Source organism: Malaya genurostris, chromosome 3, assembly GCF_030247185.1.
Source record: "Malaya genurostris strain Urasoe2022 chromosome 3, Malgen_1.1, whole genome shotgun sequence".
NCBI lineage: Eukaryota > Metazoa > Arthropoda > Insecta > Diptera > Culicidae > Malaya > Malaya genurostris.
In genome coordinates, this window is record NC_080572.1 from 253,704,469 (window position 1) to 253,727,482 (window position 23,014).

A 23,014-nucleotide genomic window follows, 5' to 3' on the forward strand; every position below is an offset into this window, starting at 1 on the left:
CAAAACCCCACCATTTCCAAAATGTCAACACTCACTGGAAGAAGAAATATCGTATTACACAACATCAAGGACAATAAACTGACGATCACATCCAGCGGCCAGCGGTAGGTAGAAGCTCGTAAATCATGACAAGTATAACTATACAGGTAGGCTCACATATCTACACACCGTTTTTATCATATCTAACTATTTACAAATAGCTTAGCTCATCACAAAAAATACTAGCAAACGCGCGTTTAGTTACGAGTTGAATTTCAGTCACATCGAATCTCTGCGGCACGATCGACGGGAAGCGCGAACGTTTCATATACGTAGCCCAAACGAGCGAGCAATCTAGCATGATAATTACGGGTGATAACATGTGACTGGCTGCGCTGTCGCGTGTCACAGTGTATCTGAAGAGTTAACCGCAGTGCTTTGCGATTGGATAACTGAACCGAAAACATTATTGGACTGTGACTCTACCCTACATAGTGCACTCGATCGGTGAACATTATGGAGCCAAAACATAATCGACCGGAACTGCCCGACAACGATTCGTTGATTTTGTACTGCAATCAGTACAGCTACTACTGCCAGAAGGTAAGAGACAGACAGGTGTAAGATTGTTATCCAATTATGTACGTTTGATGGTCACGAGGATCTGGTGCTAATCAGTAATTTATCTGGGGATTGCACATTTTCAAATTTTGTTTTGAACGCATGAAACTATTGCAGATTAAAGATAATAATACTTGATCTTCTGATCTACTTAGTGTAGAGTCCAACTTCGCGACACTTTCGGACCAAAAGTAGATTACTCGATCATTTACTTCGTAACCAGCAGTTTATTTAATTCCGTTCGATGCCGTGATTTCGTCACCCTTTTTAACTGATCGCGTTTGAAACGTTTCTTGCTATCTAACCGGAACTTACTTCCTCCCCTTTTGTTTGTGACATATCTAGAAGACCTTTTCATTAGGACGTATCTATACTCTACAATATCTATAGTAATGTTTTTCATAAGGACGTATCTATACTCTACATCTCTATCCTGCTTCAAGGATAAACGTGATTTACGCAAACTTACAGAATGAAATAAAATTTATAATGAAACTATAACCTTGTATTTTTATTCATAATACCGTGCTGGCATTTTAATAGATCTCTTGGGTCTTTTGACTGTTGATTTCTCCATGTTCGGATTTTCATTCATCTGTCTCGTCTCCGTCAGACGTAATTCATCATACGTTTTAGAAGGTGATTGAAGAAGGTCATTTTGGTCACGTGTAGTATTCCATTTTTTCAAATGGGCAACAGGTCGTCGATATTTAACCCCATCTTCGTTCAGGACAACTACATCATTACCATTCTTTTGGATCACTGTATACTTTTCTGAATGAAAACTTGGTTCTAGTTTCCCTGTCTCATAGCATTTGATCATAACGGTATCTCCAACAGCTATCTCAGATTCTCTTGCGTGACGTCGCTTGTCCGCATACAATTTGCCTTGCATCTTTTTTATAGAATCTTTATCTCGGGTTTCTTCGTCTCGTTTCCAATATGGCTCGGTCCTTAAAGATGGTAACAAATCCTTGACTGGTCTTCCTGTTAACAGTTCCATTGGTGACTTACCAGTAACGGAATGCGGTGTGGTATTGTAGGAATATACGTATTCATTAACGGCTTTTCTCCAATCCTCTTTCATCGATCTAGCGATTCGCAGTGCCCGCAAAATTCCTTGGTTTTGCCGTTCAACTAGCCCGTTCATTTGGGGCCAGTATGGGATAGTGCGGATGAGCCGGATATTTTTGTGGACACAATAGTTTGAAAATTCTTCGCTGGCAAATGGCGGTCCGTTGTCTGTTCGAATTGTTTCAGGATATGTGTGCTCTCTGAAAATATGTTCTAAGGCTTCAACGGTTTTAGATGCGTTCGTTAGTTTCATTTCAGTAACTATCAGAAATCGGCTGTAATAATCAACCACGACCAAAAATGTCGCACATTCCTTGGCAGAGAAGAAATCTAGTGCCAAGTCCTGCCATGCCCGTTCAGGCATTTCTTTTCGTATCATTGGCTCTGGAGGTCCTTGAAGGCTCACTGAAGCACAGCCAGCACACTCTTGCACTCGATTTTCCACATCACGGTCCATATACGGCCACCAGACTCTCTCTCTGAGATTTCGTTTCATAGAGACCACACCAGGGTGTCCTCGATGTGCGATATTTAACGCCCTTTGTCGAAGTTTTGACGGTAGAATAATTCTGTCGTTTCTCACAACAACACCATCTATGACTCCTAGCTCCTTTGAAAATGCCTGATAATTAAATAAGTCTGACGGCCAGATGTGCGTTTCAATAGACTTAACGACTTCTTTTAATGTATCATCCAGTTTGGTTTCATTCTTGATATCACTCAATGTGATGGCAGAAGGGCCCTCACCGATACCACAAACAAAATGTTCTGAAAACTCATCAAACGGTGCATCTGACTGCGAACACAGCCTTGAAAAAATATCAGAAATATTTTCGATACCACGAACGTATTCTACTGTAAAGTCGTAAGGTTGAAGCCTTAACGCCCAGGCCTCCGCACGAGAACATGCACGTTTCCCTTCCTGATGTTTACCCCCGAATATATATTCCAACGTCTTATGATCAGTGAACAACGTAAAATGTATACCGAATAGGTATAAGTAGAATTTCTCCACAGCCCACACAACAGCCAACGCTTCGCGTTGAGTTTGTGGGTACACTCTTTCAGTTTTTGTTAGACCCTTTGATGCGAAGCTGATAATCCTTGGATTATTAGAACTGTCTCTTTGTATCAAGACGGCACCAAGACCGACTGCAGATGCGTCTACGTACAACTCGGTTTGATCTTTAGGGTCAAAAAAACCTAAACGACGAACTGTGTTACAAAGTTCATTACGCAAATCATCAAAAGCTTGCTGCTGGTCAAGGCCAAACGACTGTACTTCACCTCTAATAAAACGTCGTAATACTTCAGTTCTCGTGGAAAGATGTGGAATGAAATGACCCACGAAATTGACCAACCCTAAAAAGCTTCGAACTTCTTCCTTCGTTTCCGGTATTCTGAAATTCTGGATCGCTGAGATTTTATCGTCTGTAGGGCTGATCCCCTTCCCACTGATTTTGAATCCAAGTATTTCAAGCTCATGTACTTCGAACAGGCATTTAGTTTTATTCAACAATGCGTGGTTTTCATCAAGGACCTTCAAAACTTTTTGTAACCTTTCGTTATGTTCGATCAAATTTGCACCCCATACAATAACGTCATCGATGTAAACCATTACACCATCAATACCAGCTAGCATCTCGCACATGATTCTTTGGAATATCTCCGGTGCACAATTAACACCAAACATTAGTCTTTTGAAACGCATCAGACCGTTTGCTGTTATAAAAGTTGTTATTTCTCGTGAGTCGGGATGTAATTCTACGTGGTAGTAAGCGGATGTAATATCTAGTTTTGAAAATATGACCGCTCCCTTGAGCTTGCATAATAAAGTATCAACCAGTGGAAGTGGGTAGTGTTCCCGTTGTATCGCTCGATTGGGATACCGCATATCAATGCACAGACGGATATCATGAGCTCCCTTTGGGACTACCACCATAGGAGAAATCCAATCAGAGGGTCCAAAAACTGGTTCAATGATATCTGCATCCAACATTTCCTGAAGCTTTTGACTGACCTTATTCTCCAATGCCACAGGAATTCGGAGGTAAGCTAGCTTTCTTGGGGGGACAGTGTAATCAATTGACAATTTTACTTGGACATTTGGAAACTTTGGAAATTCAACTTTCTTCTGTGTAATGGTTTGAACTTCTAGTCCTACTTTCAGTATCTTCAAGTCTTCCGCTGTTCTTTTGCTAAGCAAACATTTTTGCGCACCTTGTATCACAAACAATTCTGCATAATTTTTTGGTTTTGTTTCATTAATAGTAATCCAAGCTTCAAAGATGGCTATTACTCGTAACGGTTCCTCGGAAGCATACGCTATGAACTGACGGTCGCATTTAAATTTCTTTTTAAAAATCCTAGCATTGCTTGCAATTAACTTTTCCCATACCAGATTCGTAACCGTGTTGATAGTCGCTCCAGAGTCAATCAAGAATTTTACAGGAAGTTTATCTATAAAGCCCACGATGGTTCCATCGTTAGGATTAACCTGGTGAAATAAATTATGCAAAACGTTATAATCAACTTAGAATAGTTTATTTTATTTTTTTTTTAACAAAGATGGTTCATTAAGTAACAAAAAATAAGAATAAAATTCATTCTACCTTCATCGGTGTAATCTCTTCATGACGACCAGAACATCTAGCTTCACGATTAAAATCAACTTCATTTCGCAGTGTATTAACTGCTTCTGTCTTCTTCCATGTAAAACGATTTTTCATTGACGCATATCGTTTATCTGAACATTTTCTTGCAAAGTGGCCTACAGCCCCACACTTGTTGCAAGTTGCATTTCGTGCAATGCAATCCTTCGATTCTTGCTGGTGTCTCCATGATCCACACCGGCTACATTCAGTGGAAGGTCTATTGCCGTATTCCTGCTTTCGCACACGATTAAAACGCTGATAAGAATGTCCGTCTTTTGGCATTGTCTTCTTCATCCAATCTTGCTTTACTAGTGATACTACATCAGACTCCGATCTAAAGGGTTGTGCTTTCTGTTTTTGATTCAGTAATATTTCGCGATTGATCGCATAATTAATTATCTCATCTAAACTCATGGTACCCTCGAGGCCTTTGTCTCGCACTCTCTCGTCGATGGCGCCAACAGTTATTTGCTGGAGTAATTCCTTTTCCACGCGATCAAGAAAGTCACAGCAGGCGGCCTGCGTACGTAATCTCAAAACAAACCGATTGAACGACTCTCCAGCAGCCTGCCGAATTGAACGAAATATTTCTAATTCCACTCGTTCATTACGTTTTCCCACAAAAAATGAATTGAGACGTTTGACAGCATTATCATATTCCGGAACTTCTTCAGGAGCAAACGGAATTTTCACGGGTCCTGGATAAATGTCACCAACCACAGGGGCGAGATTGTGATAGATTCTCTGAAGACCTCTGCCACCTCGGGCCAACATAAAAAGCAGTTTTTGATGCTGGGATTCTATGTTTTTCAATTCTACGACGATTTCGCAGGCTCGATGCCATTCCTCCCACTCGCGTCGTAAATTAGAGGAATCAACCGTATCATTAAAAAAATCCAATTGGAAATGAGTGTCCATCTACAAAGTAAGAATAAAAGATTGTAAAATTTTCAATAATGTAAATTCCCTTTTATCGATTACATTAACATTACACATTACAAAGAACTTTCGGAATGGAAATTAATATTGTGCATTAAAATTTAATAAATCATTGAATTGATCGTTATTTGAGTATGTGCGTTTGTTCCTTTAACTTACATTCACCTAGATGGACAAAAATCTCGAGTCATTGCCACTGTACCTTGACATGTACCTCTATACACGTTTTAACAATTTGAAAGCAAATTTTGTTCCTTCTTCTTTTTTTTTTTTTTTTTTGCTTCTGTACGCTTCGGTCATCAACCGGTCTCGTATCTTTAACTCGTCGCTTCAAACAATAATACTTATACCTTTTTTTTTACAGTCGTCAACTGGTCTTGAATTTCTTTTTTTTTTTTTTTAATTCTTCACTTTTCACCTCTTTGCCCATGTTTCTGCAATGAATTTTGGGAAAATATCGAATCTACTCACCATAAAATCGTACCGGCTGCGCCAAATTGTAGAGTCCAACTTCGCGACACTTTCGGACCAAAAGTAGATTACTCGATCATTTACTTCGTAACCAGCAGTTTATTTAATTCCGTTCGATGCCGTGATTTCGTCACCCTTTTTAACTGATCGCGTTTGAAACGTTTCTTGCTATCTAACCGGAACTTACTTCCTCCCCTTTTGTTTGTGACATATCTAGAAGACCTTTTCATTAGGACGTATCTATACTCTACAATATCTATAGTAATGTTTTTCATAAGGACGTATCTATACTCTACACTTAGTATGCTATCGAATTCGGTCAGTCAATTATAAAATTGGTGGGATAGAATTTGGAACTTAATCACAGGATGATGCCAAGCCTTCCGAGAATCGAAGCGACATTTTAATAAGTAGTGTTTCGTATAATCGGACATGAATTTTCAAATCTAGTTTTTTACATTGCATATTCGACACGGCTCATTACTGTAATGATTAAAAATAGAATCTAAATAAAAATAATAAAAGGTTGTCATTAAGGGGGGAGTAAGGGATAATTTGAATAAAAATATTAATATTGAAAACCTCTTTTGAGAATCACGTTGCGCGGTGAACACGTTAACTCGTCGTAGAATTATCTGAAATCAAAACTGTTTTCAAATTTACTTAAAGTACGAATTATTTCTCCCCTCTCCGTCCTTCTCAAGTTATTATTTTGATTTTTAACAGTTAGTGGCATATTTAAGCAAAAATCGCGATCTTACGCTAAAATTTCCGCCAATTTTGAGATAAAATACTACCATGATATGAAAATGGAAAAATTTCAAAAACGTAGGGGGGAGACATTTTATACCAAGAAAGTATATTCCAAGTTTGAAAAGAATCAGTTCCGTAGATTTTGCAATACTAACACAGCCGTAATACTAACAAGATATAACAAGAAGTAATGTCGATATCTACTATATCGATTTTCGATTGGTTCTTTTCGGCAAGCATTAACTAAGAGAGACGAAAGATAGGAAATGAAATCCGTCTTTTCATTTCCTATCTTTCGTCTCTCTCAGATAATGCTTGCCGAAAAGAACCAATCAAAAATCGATATAGTAGACATTATGCGGCAATTAAAACCAAATAACAATGTCGAAATCTACTCTCTAACTAAAATAATAAAATACCTCATGGATTTTCCTCGCAGTCTAAGCTTTATTCACATACGTCCTAGTTAAGCACGGTCGCAATAAATATCTGCACGGTTATAAACTTGACGCGCGCATCTTATACTTATCCTTTAACTTGAATAAAAATAGTTCCATTGCAGGGTTATTACGGTCGCGCGAATTTCGCGGATTTGGCGCGGTTTCTGCTAAGCTTTTGATGCTATGGCGCGGATTTCGCGCGAATTTTAAAAACTATCATTTCACATTTGTGAATTATTTGTTCGAATAATAAAAGTTCTTTGCAAATTTTTTGAGCTTGTGAGTTTTATGAAACTCTAAAAAATTAAAGATGGACGAACGTTGCAGCAATTGGTCGAGCTGACCGAATTGGTGAATTTTCACATTGATAAAACCAAAATTTACTAGAAGGCGCTTCTAGTAAATGTTTTCTTAAGTGGACAAAATTTCGAAGTTCTGGGATTCCATCCGTGGTGATAGTAAATTGTTCTAATAGTTTGTTAGTTTCTCTATTCAACATTTTCAATTGTTCTATGCGTTCTGGAATTTTTTTCCTGAAATATGGAAGAAATCCTATGTGAACAAGGGTACAGTATCCAACTACCTTGTAATAGCTGCTTTGTGCGCTTTATCGAAGCTGTTTGAAATTATAGTTATGGATTTTTAACACATAGTTGCTCTGACTACATATCTGAGACTCAGTATGGATTCATGCCAAAGCCTTCAACTTCCCCAAATTTAGTAACCTACACTTCCATAATCATACGTTCTTTCCAAGCACGACTACAAGTAGATTCTATATACACCGATTTTGCTGCTGCGTTCGACAAAATTAATCATCACATAACGATCTTCAAATTAAGTAGACTGGGATTAAACGGAACATTTTTAAATTGGCTTCGATCATATCTAATTTGTCATGAAATGATGTGAAAATAGGAGACTGTACAACCCCACCATTTGCTGTTACCTCTGGAGTTCCTCAAGGAAGTCGCCTTGGACCGTTTATAATTTTATTGTATCTCAACGATCTAATTTTTCGATCCAGTGTATGAAGCCATCGTTTGCCGATGACTTTCATATTTCATATTTCAAAATGGGTTTAAATGCCACTCAATTCTCCGTCATCTCTTTTTGTAGCAAAAAGTCTGTATTCAAGTTCGACTATAATATTCCACAAACTGTTCGTTCAACGCTCGAATATGCTGCTGTTATCTGGTCACCTTATTACCAAAACGAAATCCAACGCATTGAAGTGACTCAACGCTATTTTCCCTGATTCGCTCTCCGACGTCTTCAATGGAGATATCCTTTAAACTTACCGAGTTACCATGACCGCCGCAAACTGATTGGTCTCGATTTATTATCTGTCCGTCGCGATGTTTGTAAGGCTAATTTTGTGGCAGACATACTTCAGTCGCAGATCGATTGCTCCGAGCAATTGCAATTGTTACAATTTGACATTCGACGTCGTAACCTTCGATCCTATTTTTTTCTTCGGATTCCCTATGTTAGAACTTTTTATGGATATAACAAGCCCATAGCTAGCATGTGCCGCATATTTAACAAATGTTCAATTCTTTCGGCTTTCATTTATCGCGTAATGTTATCAAGAAATCTTTTCTTATGTTACTGTTTCATTAGATTTAGCTACTATAGAAGCACTATATTTAAGGAAATGTATCATTTGAATGATATTAATCTATTTATACAAAAGATGAGGAGGTTTTATGCTTGCTGGAGAACAAGTTTGACAAAAACTAACTCCAGTAGACATTCAGAGTAAAATCTGACAACAGGAGAAGGCGCTATCATAATTGAAACTGAAATTAAAAGGAGTAAATCAGATCATGCTGATGTGGTCTTCCTTATAATTATTCTCACAAAGAAGGACATGCTTGCCGAGCAAGAAGATGTTGTAGCAAAAAAATTGTCCTCGCTGAAATCTGAACTTCTTTCAAAATCGCAATTGTAAGCATTTTTATTTTTACTGTAAAATTTTCCGTACATCAGAGAGTATTAATTAACTAAGGACATCGAAAAATATGGAGAATAAAAAATGAAATCGTTTCATGGGGCTTCTAAAAGTGACGTGTTGTATGCAGACTTATTTATTGTGTTTATATAAAAAAATTATGCAGATTTTCGAATTATATTTAACTGAGTTTTCAAGTTCTGCGCAAAGTATCACCTGCATTAAAATAGTGGTGTAATGTTTCGCTCGAATATCGCGCGTTTTAGTTTCCAACTTCGCGCGGATTTCGCGCGTTTTAGTTTTTGGCTTCGCGCGGATTTCGCGCGTTTTGATTTTGAAATTTTTCGTAACAACGCGGGATGACTATTGACTTGTAAATTTTCACACATCGACAATGATATGCAGATGGCGCTTCGATCGTTTGACATCGTTTAATTTTGGGCGGTAAATTCGCAGTATCCATCGCTTGAACATTTTTTCAACAGTTCGAAGTTCTAAAGACTGCGACTTCTGGTTGCAAAGATATAATCGACGACAGGACCAGGCACTCCAAAGTAAAATTTTGAAAAAAGTGTTCGTGAGCGATTTACCGCCAGTTACCACAAATATAGCGACCCCTTGAAAATGATAAAAATAATCTTCTTGACTTACACTGTTTAAGTTGCTACGAACTGGTTACCAAGGAGTCTCATAATAAATAAATAAACCGCAATGTCGAAAAAAATCAGAACGGTTTTCGATAGTCAAACTTTTGCTGAGTTTGAATTGGTTATTTCTGAGTTTAAACTAGTTATTGCTGGATTACTTTGCGGAAAGTATTAATAAAAAGATATTGGATCAGATTCAGTCAAGATTTGAAAATCTTAATGTTACTTTGGGGTTGCATTATAACGAATCGTTTTAGAACATCATATATGACATATGGAACACGCGTCAGGATAATAAGTATCGTGACGTAATGGCAATTGCAAACGCAGGAAGCTCAATGGATCTTCGAATTCTCGTGAGGCAATTCGCAAGAACCATACCCTCGAAACTTGTACCTGGGAAAACATGTCGAGAAGTAATATGACTCATTGAGGCCTGCAATTGATTGGCTGCCTATGCAAATACGGTTCGAGCAATAGCAGTAACTGCAAATGGCACGAAGTTATTTATTTAGAAATGATGGTTCGATCTATCGTTTTCATAAGATTTTAGAGTTTTATCGCAATGTAAGAAGTTTGAAAGTAACCTTTTCGATCCCATTGAACTTTTTTTTATTCCGAATTACATAATGATCCGCACCAGAGCCAAGTTCAACAAATGATCATGTAGGGTAACGGATATACTTTGGCCACTAATAAATGTTCTGTTTTATAAAATTGAAGTACATCGATTCCCGGATTTTGGAAGACTTTTTCATTCATAAACATATTAGATACATATCAACCAAAAATCTTCCCGTTACCCTGTTTGTTAGATAGTAGAAAGCCCAGTTTAAGAAGTTGTTCATCCCTATAGCACAAGATCAAGATTATGTGACTATATGTCCTCATGATTTTTTTCGTAATTTTCAGCGACTCAAAACTGGTTTCGTATGATTGTTTTGTTTGATTAGAATCTATGACTTAGATAAAAGTTTTCACTTGAAGATACCACAAAGATGCTAGCAGAATTCAGTATCTGTTCAAATTCAAATACAGCCAGGGCAGCATTAAGGGTTGAGGACAGTACCATAAAGTGGTAGGTTTTTTACTATTTTCCCGTTTCAAATTAAATTTTCTTGAAAACGGTGCAGAATATAGAAAAACTCACCTGACAATGACTTCGAAATTTAGTTGAGAATATTCTGTGAAATTTTCAGAATGATTCATTGAGTTTAGCGGTCGTGTTGTATTTTTTTCTGACTGAAAAACTGCTGAAAATTGGAACGCTCGGAAATGCATACCTCTACTTGTTCTTCGAATATCTCGGCGTTGAAGGCTTGTATCATAAATCTACCGTGACAAAGTCTAGATAATTTAGTTTAGATGCGATTAGTATATAAAAACATATATGTTATAGCGATAAAAATACAGCCTTGTATTTTTCTGTGAAACAAAGTCAGTTTCAATGCATCCGCCATTTTTTTCGCTTTGGTTTCCTGATAGCATTCTGAAAAAGGAGAGAGAAATAAAATTGGCTCGACAAGGCTGCCAAACACACAGACATTCAATCTTTGTGAAAATTGAATAGTTTTTCATTGTTCATTGGAATCCATGTAATGTCCAACCCATACGATAGATTAATGTGATAAAACTTCTCATCAAAATAATAAAATGTATGCTGGCAACCCGGTACAGTTTGCTCATATACGAGAGAGTACAAGAGAAACACGATGCGCAAAGGGAATTGAGCGAGCCACGTGGTCGATTTAAAATTCAACATGTGACCCTCTGTCCTCAGACCTTAATAAGGTCCGTCGAGAAATCTGATTGGTTCCTTATACGAATATAATCCCATGTTATACTTGAAAAACATAACAATGTGGCTTCGAGAACCGGTGCAAAGTAACCGCGTGATCACCAAGCGAATGGTATTCTGTAGAGATGGTAGAGCTTTCGCTGTTAAAGATATTTAGATTTAATTTCCTCTTTTGTAACTGTTTTGAAGATATTAAAGTAAATAAATGTAACTACGGTACAGTCATGTCCATCTCCTCTGTGTGACGAAGAGCAAGCAAAATTTCTCCCCTCGCACTGACAACTTCAATGAGAGCTCTTCTCTTTCACATATATACACCACTGTTGTATAAAGTGTGCACGCATCATGAGTGCGTTTGTTTATTTCCTTTTACCTCTTCCACTGAATCGCACCAAAGTGCTAGAGCATTAGTTAATAAATTCTCTGAGGTGGATGCAGATACTTTCACAGAGGTGTACACGCTGGTGAGCACTCTACTGTATGGTTTGCGTAGAAGAAGCGTGGACACGCAAAATCAGTAAAATAAAACAATTTATCGTAAAATTTTCGGTTTTCCTTGCAAATTTTTCATAGCAAGGCCAGATCTACTCTCTATTAATTGAAGTTCACAGAAGTGTTCGCTCACCATCACGCGCCAGTGGTCACTTGGGTGTATTTAGACGAGAGCGCGTGTGAGCGATTCATGCGAAGAGAATGTGTTTCACTCGCGCCAGCTGCTTTAACCACAAGCACACATTCAAATGCTGTCTATTCGACATTGAGAAGAAGTGCGCTTTCCTCTTTGTGCGATGCTTCGTTTTTTGCATCCTCGGTGTGGACAAGAATCTGACGCCAGCGTGTATCACTCTGGTGAAATGCCATCTCTGCTACGGTAACGGTAGCTGTTATTTTACAAACAATAATTTTTCAGGTTGTGTTGCCCGTTTTATACATTTTTGAGTTTTTTTTTGTTTTGACATTACGAGTTACTGAGGGGTAGTTAAATTTGCGATACAGTTTTTAATAGCGAGTGGCAGGTCGTGTCGTCGATATAATGGTAGAAGTGACGTTACCAACAAAACTCTTTTTTTATCGCTTAGGTTTGTTTGTAAGCTACAATCAATGACATTTGATCAAGTTTCAAAGAGTAATGGCGAACATTTCCGGTTCGGGAGATGTAATCTTATATGTGACGTAACTGACAAATCAGTGTTTTCCAATGCGCCAAAATTTCACAGAGATGCCTGAATCGATTTCGAAAGTTTTAAACACGTTTTAATAATTACTATTAGGTTATTTGATAGGCTTAAGATTCAATTGAACTGGTTAGAACTAGAGATGGGCAATTCGTTCGCGAACGGTTCAAAAGAACTAGTTCTTTTGAAAGAATGAACGAGCTATAGTTCTTTTTTCGAGAACGGTAGTTCATCAGTTCAAAGTCGAGGGATCTTTTTTTTGTTTTTTAAGCTCACTCAACCTTTTTTCAAGAACGGTACTAATAAGAAAGTTTCGTAACGAAACCTCAGTTCTATTTCGAGGGACCTTTTTTTCCTCGCTTAAGCTCACAAAAGTGAGTTCTCGTTCAGTCTTTGAACAAACAAACCAACTATGAAAAGAACGAACGAACGGCTCTGGAGAACTAGTTCTTTCAACAGAACTCTGCATCACTGAACGGTTCTTTAAAATGAACTGTTTTGCCCATCTCTAGTTAGAACGCTGCACTGCACAGATTTGACTGCAGGAATGGATGGAATGAGCGGTATGTCCCATCTACGAAAAGGGTATTAAGCTTGATTATTGCAATTAACGATTGCTGAACGCCGCCTACAAGGTGAACACCAAATCCTTTGCCGTCGTCTACCACCAATAGCTATTCGTAGCAATTCGTAGGGCCGTACCAAGCGGGATTTACTAAGTAAAGTACAAAAGTGTCGTGAATACAACGTACCCACGACAGAATCGATCGAGAATAGCTATGGCAGATTAAGCACGAACACGGTTTTCGGGATAAACTGACGCGATTGGTCGAAGTAACGATGGATATAGTGATGTCCTCTACGGCAAGGTGATGGACTCTCCTCGTGAACTTTCTCGCTGCATAGGAGCTGAACAATGTATACTAGAAGTAGCTTAGTAGTTGGTTCGGTTGCGTCGCGTGAACTTTCAAGTGTTTACTTGAAAAACGGGTTGCTTAGAATTCTGTTCATGACTTTCTTAAGTTACTTAATCTAAATCAGTCCCTTTTATCCAAAGTTTTGGTTAGTTGGGATGTCAGAAAGATGGAAATGGCGAGGCAGTTTAACATGAACTGCTATGCACTGATGAGTCGAAGACGAAACGTAAAAATAAAAAATAAAAAAAAAACAAATCGATTAGCAAACAAAAATCCTAGCTAGGTGATTAAGCCTGCTGTTATGTTTGAATAAATCATCCTTTGAAGACCACATTTTAAAATTTCCTCTAATGTTTCTAAAGTTTCCGTTTGTTCACCGTTTCAGGTACTGTGGGCGCTCTATGAGAAGGACATCAAGTTTACCAGATATGAGGTTGATGTCACCAACGATGAACATTTTAGCGAGTGGTTTTTAACACTAAATCCTCGGGGCGAGCTGCCTGTGCTACAGAGTGGATCACTAGTCGTACCCGGTTCGAATCGCATTCTAGATTATTTGGAAGAAAAACAGTCCCAAGGTTAACAATGTAATACTTGTTAGACCAAATCTCAAAGTTGTTTTTTTTGTTTCAGATAAACAGTTAAAATTACCGTGGAATTCGGACAAGCAAATCCGATATTTCAAAAACACTTTGGATAAAATTCCAATTGGTGTTATTACGATTGGTTCATTTTTGCACCCGCGAATGGTGGTTTCACCTAAATCACCCTATGTTCAACCAGTCCGTTACACTATCCTGGAACGTGATGAACTGGTTAGTGGCCGTTTGCGATCGTACGCCGAAGTATTCCCGGCATTCAGTGAAGCACTACTGCAGAAGGCCGATTTCCATGATCGAAAGCGGAATGTTCTAGCCAGTGAAGCATACTTTTGCAAACTGCTAGATGGACTGGAAGAGTTTCTTTCGGAGATGGAGTTGCATTTAGCGAGAATTAATGTCGAACACAGTTGGATAGCGGGCCACGATTTCACCCTGGTCGACATAGGTTTGGGTTGTCTTCTTTACCGCTTATACGTGCTTGGTTTGGAAGATCGATTTTGGACCGGAGGAAAAAAGACCGAGCTGGAGAGATATTTTAACAAAATAATGGTATCCAACAGTTTCCAAAGCACGTTACCAACCAAGACCTCACTACTTAGGACGATATGGCTCAATACACCCTCCTCGTATAAGGCAGGAATTGCGGCATTTTCTTTTTCATCTATGATCATAGGGTCGCAGTTATTGAAAAGATGAAATCGGTCATTTTTTTACAAACATTTGCATTTTTTATTAAACCATCATCTCAACCGTACGAAACAACCAATTACCACTTAATAGTATAAACAAATATAGAACTGTTCATTGGTGGGCTGCTGCAGTTGTCAAACAAAAAATTGAGAGAATTGATATCAATAAACAGTTACAACAGGTGATTTGATTACTTTATGCATAAAAAGAATTGATTCAGCACCAATTATTCGACATAATCCACGCATAATTTTTGTTTACTTTTAGCAACATATTCCTAATATATTACAAAGCTTCTTAAAAACTTCAACTTTACGTTGTGCTTCTTTGAAACTAATTGAATAACCAAAATGTCAAGCCATAACCCATTCATTTTTACACAGTCTAATGTAGTTATTCGATTGACAAAAGTAGGTGCGATTAGTAATATTATCGGATTAAAAACAGAACTTCACTGTGAACGAGTAGTTGGTCTTTGGCAATGTTAAATAAAAGTGTGACCTGATAAGCTTTGAGGGCAAGTTTTATTTAAAGCTACAATCGATGCCTCAGCCTCATATAGTTGGGGTAAACTTTACAAACTATTGGATTCAGAAACCTATACCAAATGACGTAAAAGATTTTATTTTCAAAAAGAAAACAGTACTCAGAGACTCTGATTCCTAAGAGCGTCTTAAAAACGTATCATAAGTTTTCATAATTTTTGGCCTAACTTGAAAGTACTGACTTACTTATTGACTACTCAAACCGATCAAATCTGCTTCGTTGCGCGCTCTGCTGGAATCGAGACAAAGGTGGATTGTTGATATCGAAGTTACCACCTCCGCCGGCGGCTCCTAACCGTGATACACCAGCATTGATGTTAAAGGAAGTGGAAGTACCTACGAATGAAGATCCCGAACTGGAATCCTGCGGAGATCCTATTCCGCCCATATTATTGACAGAAGGGTTTGTTTGTCTTGCTGCATATAGAGGCATACCCATAAATTTGGGTATGTCTTGTGACTGCGGTGAATTTTGCTGCAGAAGACTAGTCCGTCTTCGAAGCCCAGTCTCAACCGATCGGGACGCAACTTGATAGTTGAACAAACCCTTTCCAACTGGATCCGGTAGTAAGGATTGCGCTGGGTACCAAGCACGGTACGTAAAGAACCACGTTAGAACAGCGAAGATTCCACTAAGAACTTTCTCCACCATGCGATGATAGTACAACATAGTTCCAACCAGCATTATATCCCATAATAACTGTAACATGGTCATACCCACAAAGAGTAGCCTGATTGTAGGAGTGTATCGAATATAGAAATGCTTCAATGCTTTCAGGTCACCGTCTTTCAAACTTTTCAGAGGATTTGTTGCCTGGGTTGTGTCATTCTTAGCTCTGTTATGTTCCTCATTTCGAAGATGCTCTTTGATGCTTTCCCAACCAATAATTGATCGAGCTTCTTCCATCAGAATAAGACTTGAGTAGATGAGAATAAATGCATGCCCGGAAATATCGAATCCACTCCACAGGTGACCCGCTTTTAAGCAACCAGATTTCGAATCAAATCCTCGAATACTGCATCGACCATACGTTGATTCTATAATATTAAATAGTTTCGTCCACACAAACCAAAACACCGTTGCGATTCCCAATCTGGGAAGATGATTTTTCACCAGTCTCTGATGGTCTCCACAACATATTGTCACCGATGTTAACGCTAGAAAAGGCACCGAAAACAGTAATGTCCAGGCCCATCCCATTTTTACAAAATAAACATTGAATAGGTTATCCGATCTTGCCAGATATGTTTTTGGGTAAGGTATAAAATCTCCAATAAGAGACACAAAGAATAAGCTCCCCAGGTAGAGTGGTACTTTCAGGTTGGTATCGAAGAATATTATCTTTTTACACACATGCAACACCATCATCGTGAGAACTTCTTTGATCGAAGTCGGTGCCGGCGTTGGACGAGTCCCCTTTGCCTCCGCCCGAGCGGTCGTGTCGTTTACATTGGCCCTGTAGTTCATGTTCGGGCGTTGCGCGCTGCCCGTTTGCGTGTGAATTGGTTTCCGTTTTGTTGCCATTTCTTTGTGCCAGATAGTCTGAAACAAAGCGAAATACACTGCTTTACGCACATAAAGAAAGCATGGTAGTACTAGTTGCGCTCGCAATTATTTGCCAAATAAAGAAATTAAAAATAAGCCTAGAACAAGCTATCAGAAATGTAGTGAAATTAAAAATAAACATTAGCTTGCCGATTCAATGTAATGTGCCAGAGTGAGATAAAAACAGGGTCCAGCTGGTCGAAAATGTTCCAAAAATAAAATCATAATGCAACGGACAAGGAAAGTAGAGGGATTTAATGCTTACATCACGTTGACTTCTATCAAAAGGTCACGAAAATTTGCATGCAAACGGTATAGATTCTGCCTTAAGTATTCACTTTCGTATGGTGATGAACTATCTTACTAGATCTAAATAAATTTCACATCATATTAGCATCTGCGACGTGCAAATGATTTCTAGTGAATAACATAAATGACGTGCTTTCCTCATACACTTTCACTTCTTATTCGTTGAAATGTCAAATTTCGAGAAAATTTGTTGTTCCCTTGAGGCGAACTCATAATATACGTATACGACGAATATGAACTCGCCGAATCGGCAGATATACACTCTTACCAGCCGCTACCTAATTTTGGGACAAAACCTACCCAAAATAAACTAAAGTGCATCTTCCTAAATTTAGGTAACGAGTGATGACCTCAAAATTTAGGTAAATGTAAGTTCACCCAAAGTTCACAGTTATGCCATTGCAAAGCACGCTACCCACTTTTACGATTAACTCAAAGTTTAAGTAGAAAAAGACCTAATTTTGGGTAGCTTATAGGAGAGCTCGACAATGAGTGATTTCTCCTCAAAAAACAGGTAAACTTGATTTTTAGTGTATTAAACTTCCAGCTGCTGAATTTTCTCTTACGCCGCTCTATTTTTTCTACCCTAATAAAAATCACCACACTTATGTCGTTTTTCGTTGATTCCACTCGCTCGGTTCCATTGTTTTGCCCTGAAAGTCGATCAATGAAACGGTTTTGTAAAATTTGGTTTGCACGCTTGCTGCTCGGAGAAGAAAATGGATGCAAAATAGTTACCCGCGAATTGCCCCGAAAGTACATGAACCTGTTTTGATTACTCCACTGCACTAAAAATGCACGAAACTAGTAAAACACTCCACGAGTATTTTCAATGAATTGAAATGCCATCAGCTAGAAATAAAATTTCACATAATTTGATAAATATTATTTATACCAAAAAAATTTTTGTTTCTGACACATAAAAAATCGTTGTCGTACATGAGATGTTATCAAACATTGTGGAAGTCAGTGAGCAAGTGACAAAGATAAACTCAAAATTACAATGTCCCATACGATTCATTTAGAAATGTTGGGTCAGTAATCGTGAACCAGTTGGTTCAGTAATACTGTAATTTTATTGACCCTCCGTTAATAAGCGTCGACTAGTTCCGACAAAATGCCATGGAAACAATACAAGTTATAAAAGAAGCAAACATATGTTTACATTCAGCACATATTGATTTCTTGCCTCAACAGACTTTAATGCTTCATGAGATGAGGAAAGAACAAACTAAATAAATTCTAGGTAATGGTTTTAAGTAGTTTTTACTTTCTTATTGTAAGAAATAATATAGTTAATATAGTTCATACTGTAACTTGATACGTTTTCAAACATAAATAATCATTGTCATAGTCATCAGACGCTTGTTGTTTGCTTCAAAAGACTGAAACTGACAGTGAACCGAGCTCATCGAGGGGTCCTATTCAAATGATACATAAGAAATCGCAGACTACTCTATCTTGAGTATATCTTTGATTGTGATGTGATTATAAATATTTTCTTGGGTTTCACAATTCTGTTCGAAAGTCGAAAGTTTCGGGTATAACTTTATGCAAAGAGTTGAGTGATAAACGTGGAAACCGCTTGATAATTAATAGAAGAGAAAGTAAACAAAGAAAGACTGTCACTTGCTCTTACGGCCTTTTGAAAAATCAACCGAGATTTGTTAATTTCAGGTTTTGTTTCATTCGCAAAGTTGAGAGGCGAATTGAATAATTGATATGTTAATACTCCTAGAAACATATAATGTGTTTAGAGAAACATATTAAAAAAACGTGAATTTTTAGCAGTGTATAAGATAGATACCAAAATCCATCTACAGTTTTGACAAGTTGGCCGAAAAAATTTGCTTCTTTCCCTTTCAAGTTTACACGTTCAAATCAATAGCTGCGTGTTCTGGTTTCCAGCTATTTATTATAATATCTCAGTTAGTAGCTAAAAATCATCTTTTAAAATGTACTCCAACGATGATTATGCAGAAGGGGTAAGTAATTATTATTGACCTAATACTGTAAATAAACCGTAAATAGTCTTATTTTGCCCTGTGAAAATGACAAACCATAACCTATTCGGTTTCTTGCAGGGCTACGACGATTATGGATACGATATGGGAACGGTAGATGATGGAATATATGAACGGGGTTACTATCCGATGCACGAAGATGTAAAAAAATTTTTGGTATATTTTTGCAACGTGATCAAGGGTGGAGTCGTTTACGAGATTCAAAATTTGTACGAAAACACCTTTCCCAAGCTAAGCGAACAGCACTTTGAAAAAAAGGCTTGGCCTAGTGAGGAGGAAGTGGCTCACCTAGTGGATAACGACAATCTGTTCATGATTCTGTACAAGGAACTCTACTACAGACATTTACACGCCAGGATTCAGGGCGGTCCGTCGTTGGAACAACGTTTGAATTCGTTCTATAACTATTGCAATTTTTTCAATTATATTCTGCCTTCAAAGGAACCGGTCCAGTTGGAGCTTCCCGACATATGGTTATGGGAACTGATCGACGAATTTGTATATCAGTTTCAAAATTTTGCTCAGTACCGTGCAAGGTTGACAGACAAGAGCGATGAAGAAATGGACACATTGCTGAACAATAACAGCAAAGTATGGAATATTCTTTGCATTCTGAACGTTCTCCATTCGTTGGTTTCGATGTCAAAGATTAAGGATCAACTGGAAGCTGCTGCTGCTGGTCATGATCCAGAAGAGGTTGCCGGTGAATTCGGTCGTCATTCATTCTACAAAATGCTGGGATACTTTAGTTTGGTTGGTCTATTGCGAGTTCATTCGCTTTTGGGTGATTATCATCAAGCTATTAAAGTGCTGGAGCCTATCGAGATTCATAAGAAAAGCCAATACTCGCATATCCCTGCTTGTCAAATTTCGACATCTTACTATGTTGGATTTGCTTATATGATGATGAGACGTTACTCTGATGCTATTCGCACTTTTTCTTCGATCCTTCTGTATATCCAGCGCACCAAACAGTTGTATAGCGCTCGGTCTTACCAGAACGATCAGATCAACAAACAAACGGATCAAATGTATCACTTGCTGGCCATTTGTCTGGTACTGCATCCTCAATGTATTGACGAATCAATTCAACAAGTACTACGCGAGAAGAACTACCATGATAATATGTATAAAATGCAGTGCGGTGATTTGGATACATTCCGCACTTTCTTTGTATTTGCCTGCCCGAAATTCGTTTCTCCGGTCCCGCCACCACCAGACGCACCGATTGATGACTACGTTAAGGAAGCTTTGGAACACCAAACGAACGTTTTCATGGATGAAGTGCGTCAGCAGCAAGAACTACCAACTATTCGTTCATATTTGAAGTTGTACACCACTCTCCCGTTACTGAAACTGGCATCGTTCATGGATAACATTCCACAGGACGAAATCGGTGAGCAGAAAATCGAAAACCTGCTTACGCATTTGCTTTGTTTCAAGCATAAAATGAAGAACATAGTTTGGACCAAAGGAGCAAGTGGTTTGGAAGGCAAGTTCCAGTCCGGTTCCGAGCTAGATTTCTTCATCGACAAGGATATGATTCACATCGCTGACACTAAGGTTTCGCATCGTTATGGCGACTTTTTCATTCGCAAGATTATGAAATTTGAAGATTTGAACCGTCGTTTGCATAACTTGAAGGGTTGAAATTGAGACCAAAATTTAGCAATCGTACAGTCCTATCGACCATTCTTAAAACATACAATTGTAACCTACAAAAATAACGAATAAAAAGAAGATATTCTTAAGGATTTTTTTAGTTTTCTAATGCGAAGAACGTCCGATGGTTGAATGTAGGCTATCAACCCAATTTGCTTAGCAACGAACCAACTGTGCCAATGAACAAATTTGCTCAGTTTGCTGCTTACCTTTATCAATTGTTTCAATCTTTCCCATTTACCAGCACGAACCGAAAATCCCAATACGTATTACCAAATATTACGGCACAGTTATAAATTTATCCTAACATTCTTTGAGTGCTAAAAACGTGTTTTGATTCCTCTGTAAACAAGTGATAACGGACCCAAATGATCGTTTCTATTAACCGAAAACTCTTATTGCGAATTGAATCCAATAATGTGAAATTTGTACAAAAATATCGACGACTATAAACACAAAAATCGACGCTGGCGAAGCAGCTTAATTTTCTCTTGCCGGTAGTACCACTTTTCTGCCGATAATATTAATTCAATTAATATCCCCATTGCTGCAACACTTTTAAACAGTTTTGCTAAATTTTATCACTACAAAAACCGTCTTTCTAAATTTCTTTCGCAAAAAACGTTGAAGAAAATATTATTTTCTTTATCTTTCTCAAGTGTCGAAAAAATTCTTCTTGAACTCTACTGGAATCCCAAATTGAGCACATCTTGATGACCATTAGTAAAAAGGCCTCAATTTCAACTGACAGATTCTCTGTTTAATTACACTTTCAGTTATTACGGAATATCCCTGTATTTTCCAACAATTTCTTAACTACAGATCGAAAGTCGATGGGTTCAGTTATTATTCTATGTAAAGAGTTAGAGAGAGGGATTACTGATATGACTGTAATAATCGAAAGAGTCCAAGGTAGCGAGAAGCTTTAGCAACAATGTAGTTGGTTGAATGTTCGTCAAGAAAAACGCCAAGATCCTTCATACGCATCGATCTGTCAATCATGAATTCCCCAATATAGTATTCGAATTTTAAAGGTACTTTTTTCTCGTAAACGTAATGACCGAGTATTTGTCTGAATTAACGATCTTCTGACTCACCAATTCGCAAAGATTACCAATGCGAATAACATGGTATATCTTGAGGTCATTTGCGAAAGATTTCCGCGGTCCTTCCAGTGAAAAATTAACGCTGTTAAAGTACAGCAAGAAGATCTGAGGGCCGAGACGACTCCTCTGCGGAATTCTAGATGCTCCAAAAAAAATTAACCATAATTTTAATCACGGATAGACGATTCTGAAGATATGATTCTATCCATCGAAAGACGTTTGTACATGAGTTTAATACTTTCTCAAGACGTTCCGTGATGGTGTTTAACTAATTTTGATGGTGACGGTGACGGAGGTTGACTGTGACGGAAGGTGACGGACCGTCTGAATCGTACTGCAATGTCTCCATAAGAATTCATGTAACTAATTTTGATGGTGACGGTGACGGAGGTTGACTGTGACGGAAGGTGACGGACCGTCTGAATCGTACTTCAATGTCTCCATAAGAATGCATGCAACTTATTTTGACGGTGACGGAGCTCGTCTGTGATGGACCGTCTGAATCGTACTTAAACTACGAGGGATATTAATTTTTCCTTTTAAGAATTATTTATTTTTTACTTATTTACATCATACAACCTTTTATTCTTAAGCAAATGTTTTGTACGATTTTGATGAATAAGGTTTTCCTTAATAACTTTTCCTACAAATGTTTGACTGTTTCCTCGTTAATTTTTCTAAGTAAATAACTCATTCGCTGATTTTTAGAGTCTGTAGGATGATCTCGACGAATTATTTTTTTTTTAACTCAGTTTTCCTGTAATGAATTCAATACAAACTTCAAACCTCGGGCGCGACAACATTATTTCCCCGATCTAGCTTAAATTTTGCGTAGTTCCAAAGACACCCAATAGGAAGAGAAAACATTTGAAAGAGCGTCACCCTAATGGCCACGTAAGTCTTCCGATGCTTTTGTGACAACATGTGACATATTAACTAGTTCTGATGACCGTAAGCCACCACGATTGGGATAAGATTGATACTGCGCGAATATCACGGATTACGTATCAGTAAGCCGTCGACGTCGAATTGAGATACAAGAGGGACATAGATGAAAGCCACACATAGCGTTTTTTGATTCCTGTAAGTACTTTTATCAAGAGTCTAC

The 23,014-nt window shown here is 38.0% G+C and overlaps 4 protein-coding genes across 5 annotated transcripts; 2 read left to right on the plus strand and 2 right to left on the minus strand.

Moving 5' to 3' along the window:
• Positions 1–164: 164 nt before the first annotated feature.
• Positions 165–15,024, plus strand: LOC131434679 (ganglioside-induced differentiation-associated protein 1). Its single transcript, XM_058601655.1, has 3 exons — positions 165–582; positions 13,808–14,000; positions 14,056–15,024. Exons 1-3 carry the CDS (start codon positions 496–498, stop codon positions 14,718–14,720), a joined length of 945 nt encoding a protein of 314 aa, XP_058457638.1. The 5' UTR covers positions 165–495; the 3' UTR covers positions 14,721–15,024.
• Positions 792–6,029, minus strand: LOC131434673 (uncharacterized protein K02A2.6-like). Of its 2 annotated transcripts, none has more exons than XM_058601649.1 (3): positions 5,739–6,029; positions 4,287–5,246; positions 792–4,171 (listed from the first exon to the last, which is right to left on the minus strand). In XM_058601649.1, exons 1-3 carry the CDS (start codon positions 5,739–5,741, stop codon positions 1,112–1,114), a joined length of 4,023 nt encoding a protein of 1,340 aa, XP_058457632.1. In that variant the 5' UTR covers positions 5,742–6,029; the 3' UTR covers positions 792–1,111. The 2 variants fall into 2 exon arrangements, with proteins under 2 accessions (XP_058457632.1, XP_058457633.1); XM_058601650.1 differs by lacking the exon at positions 5,739–6,029 and adding an exon at positions 5,427–5,679.
• Positions 15,025–15,219: 195 nt separating the features above from the next.
• On the minus strand, positions 15,220–17,285 carry LOC131434676 (acyl-coenzyme A diphosphatase FITM2). Its single transcript, XM_058601653.1, has 2 exons — positions 17,071–17,285; positions 15,220–16,802 (listed from the first exon to the last, which is right to left on the minus strand). The coding sequence occupies exon 2, from the start codon at positions 16,782–16,784 to the stop codon at positions 15,453–15,455; it is 1,332 nt and encodes a 443-aa protein (XP_058457636.1). The 5' UTR covers positions 16,785–16,802; positions 17,071–17,285; the 3' UTR covers positions 15,220–15,452.
• Positions 17,286–18,950: 1,665 nt separating this feature from the next.
• Positions 18,951–20,892, plus strand: LOC131434675 (eukaryotic translation initiation factor 3 subunit L). The gene is made up of 2 exons (XM_058601652.1): positions 18,951–19,099; positions 19,199–20,892. Exons 1-2 carry the CDS (start codon positions 19,070–19,072, stop codon positions 20,786–20,788), a joined length of 1,620 nt encoding a protein of 539 aa, XP_058457635.1. The 5' UTR covers positions 18,951–19,069; the 3' UTR covers positions 20,789–20,892.
• Positions 20,893–23,014: the final 2,122 nt, after the last annotated feature.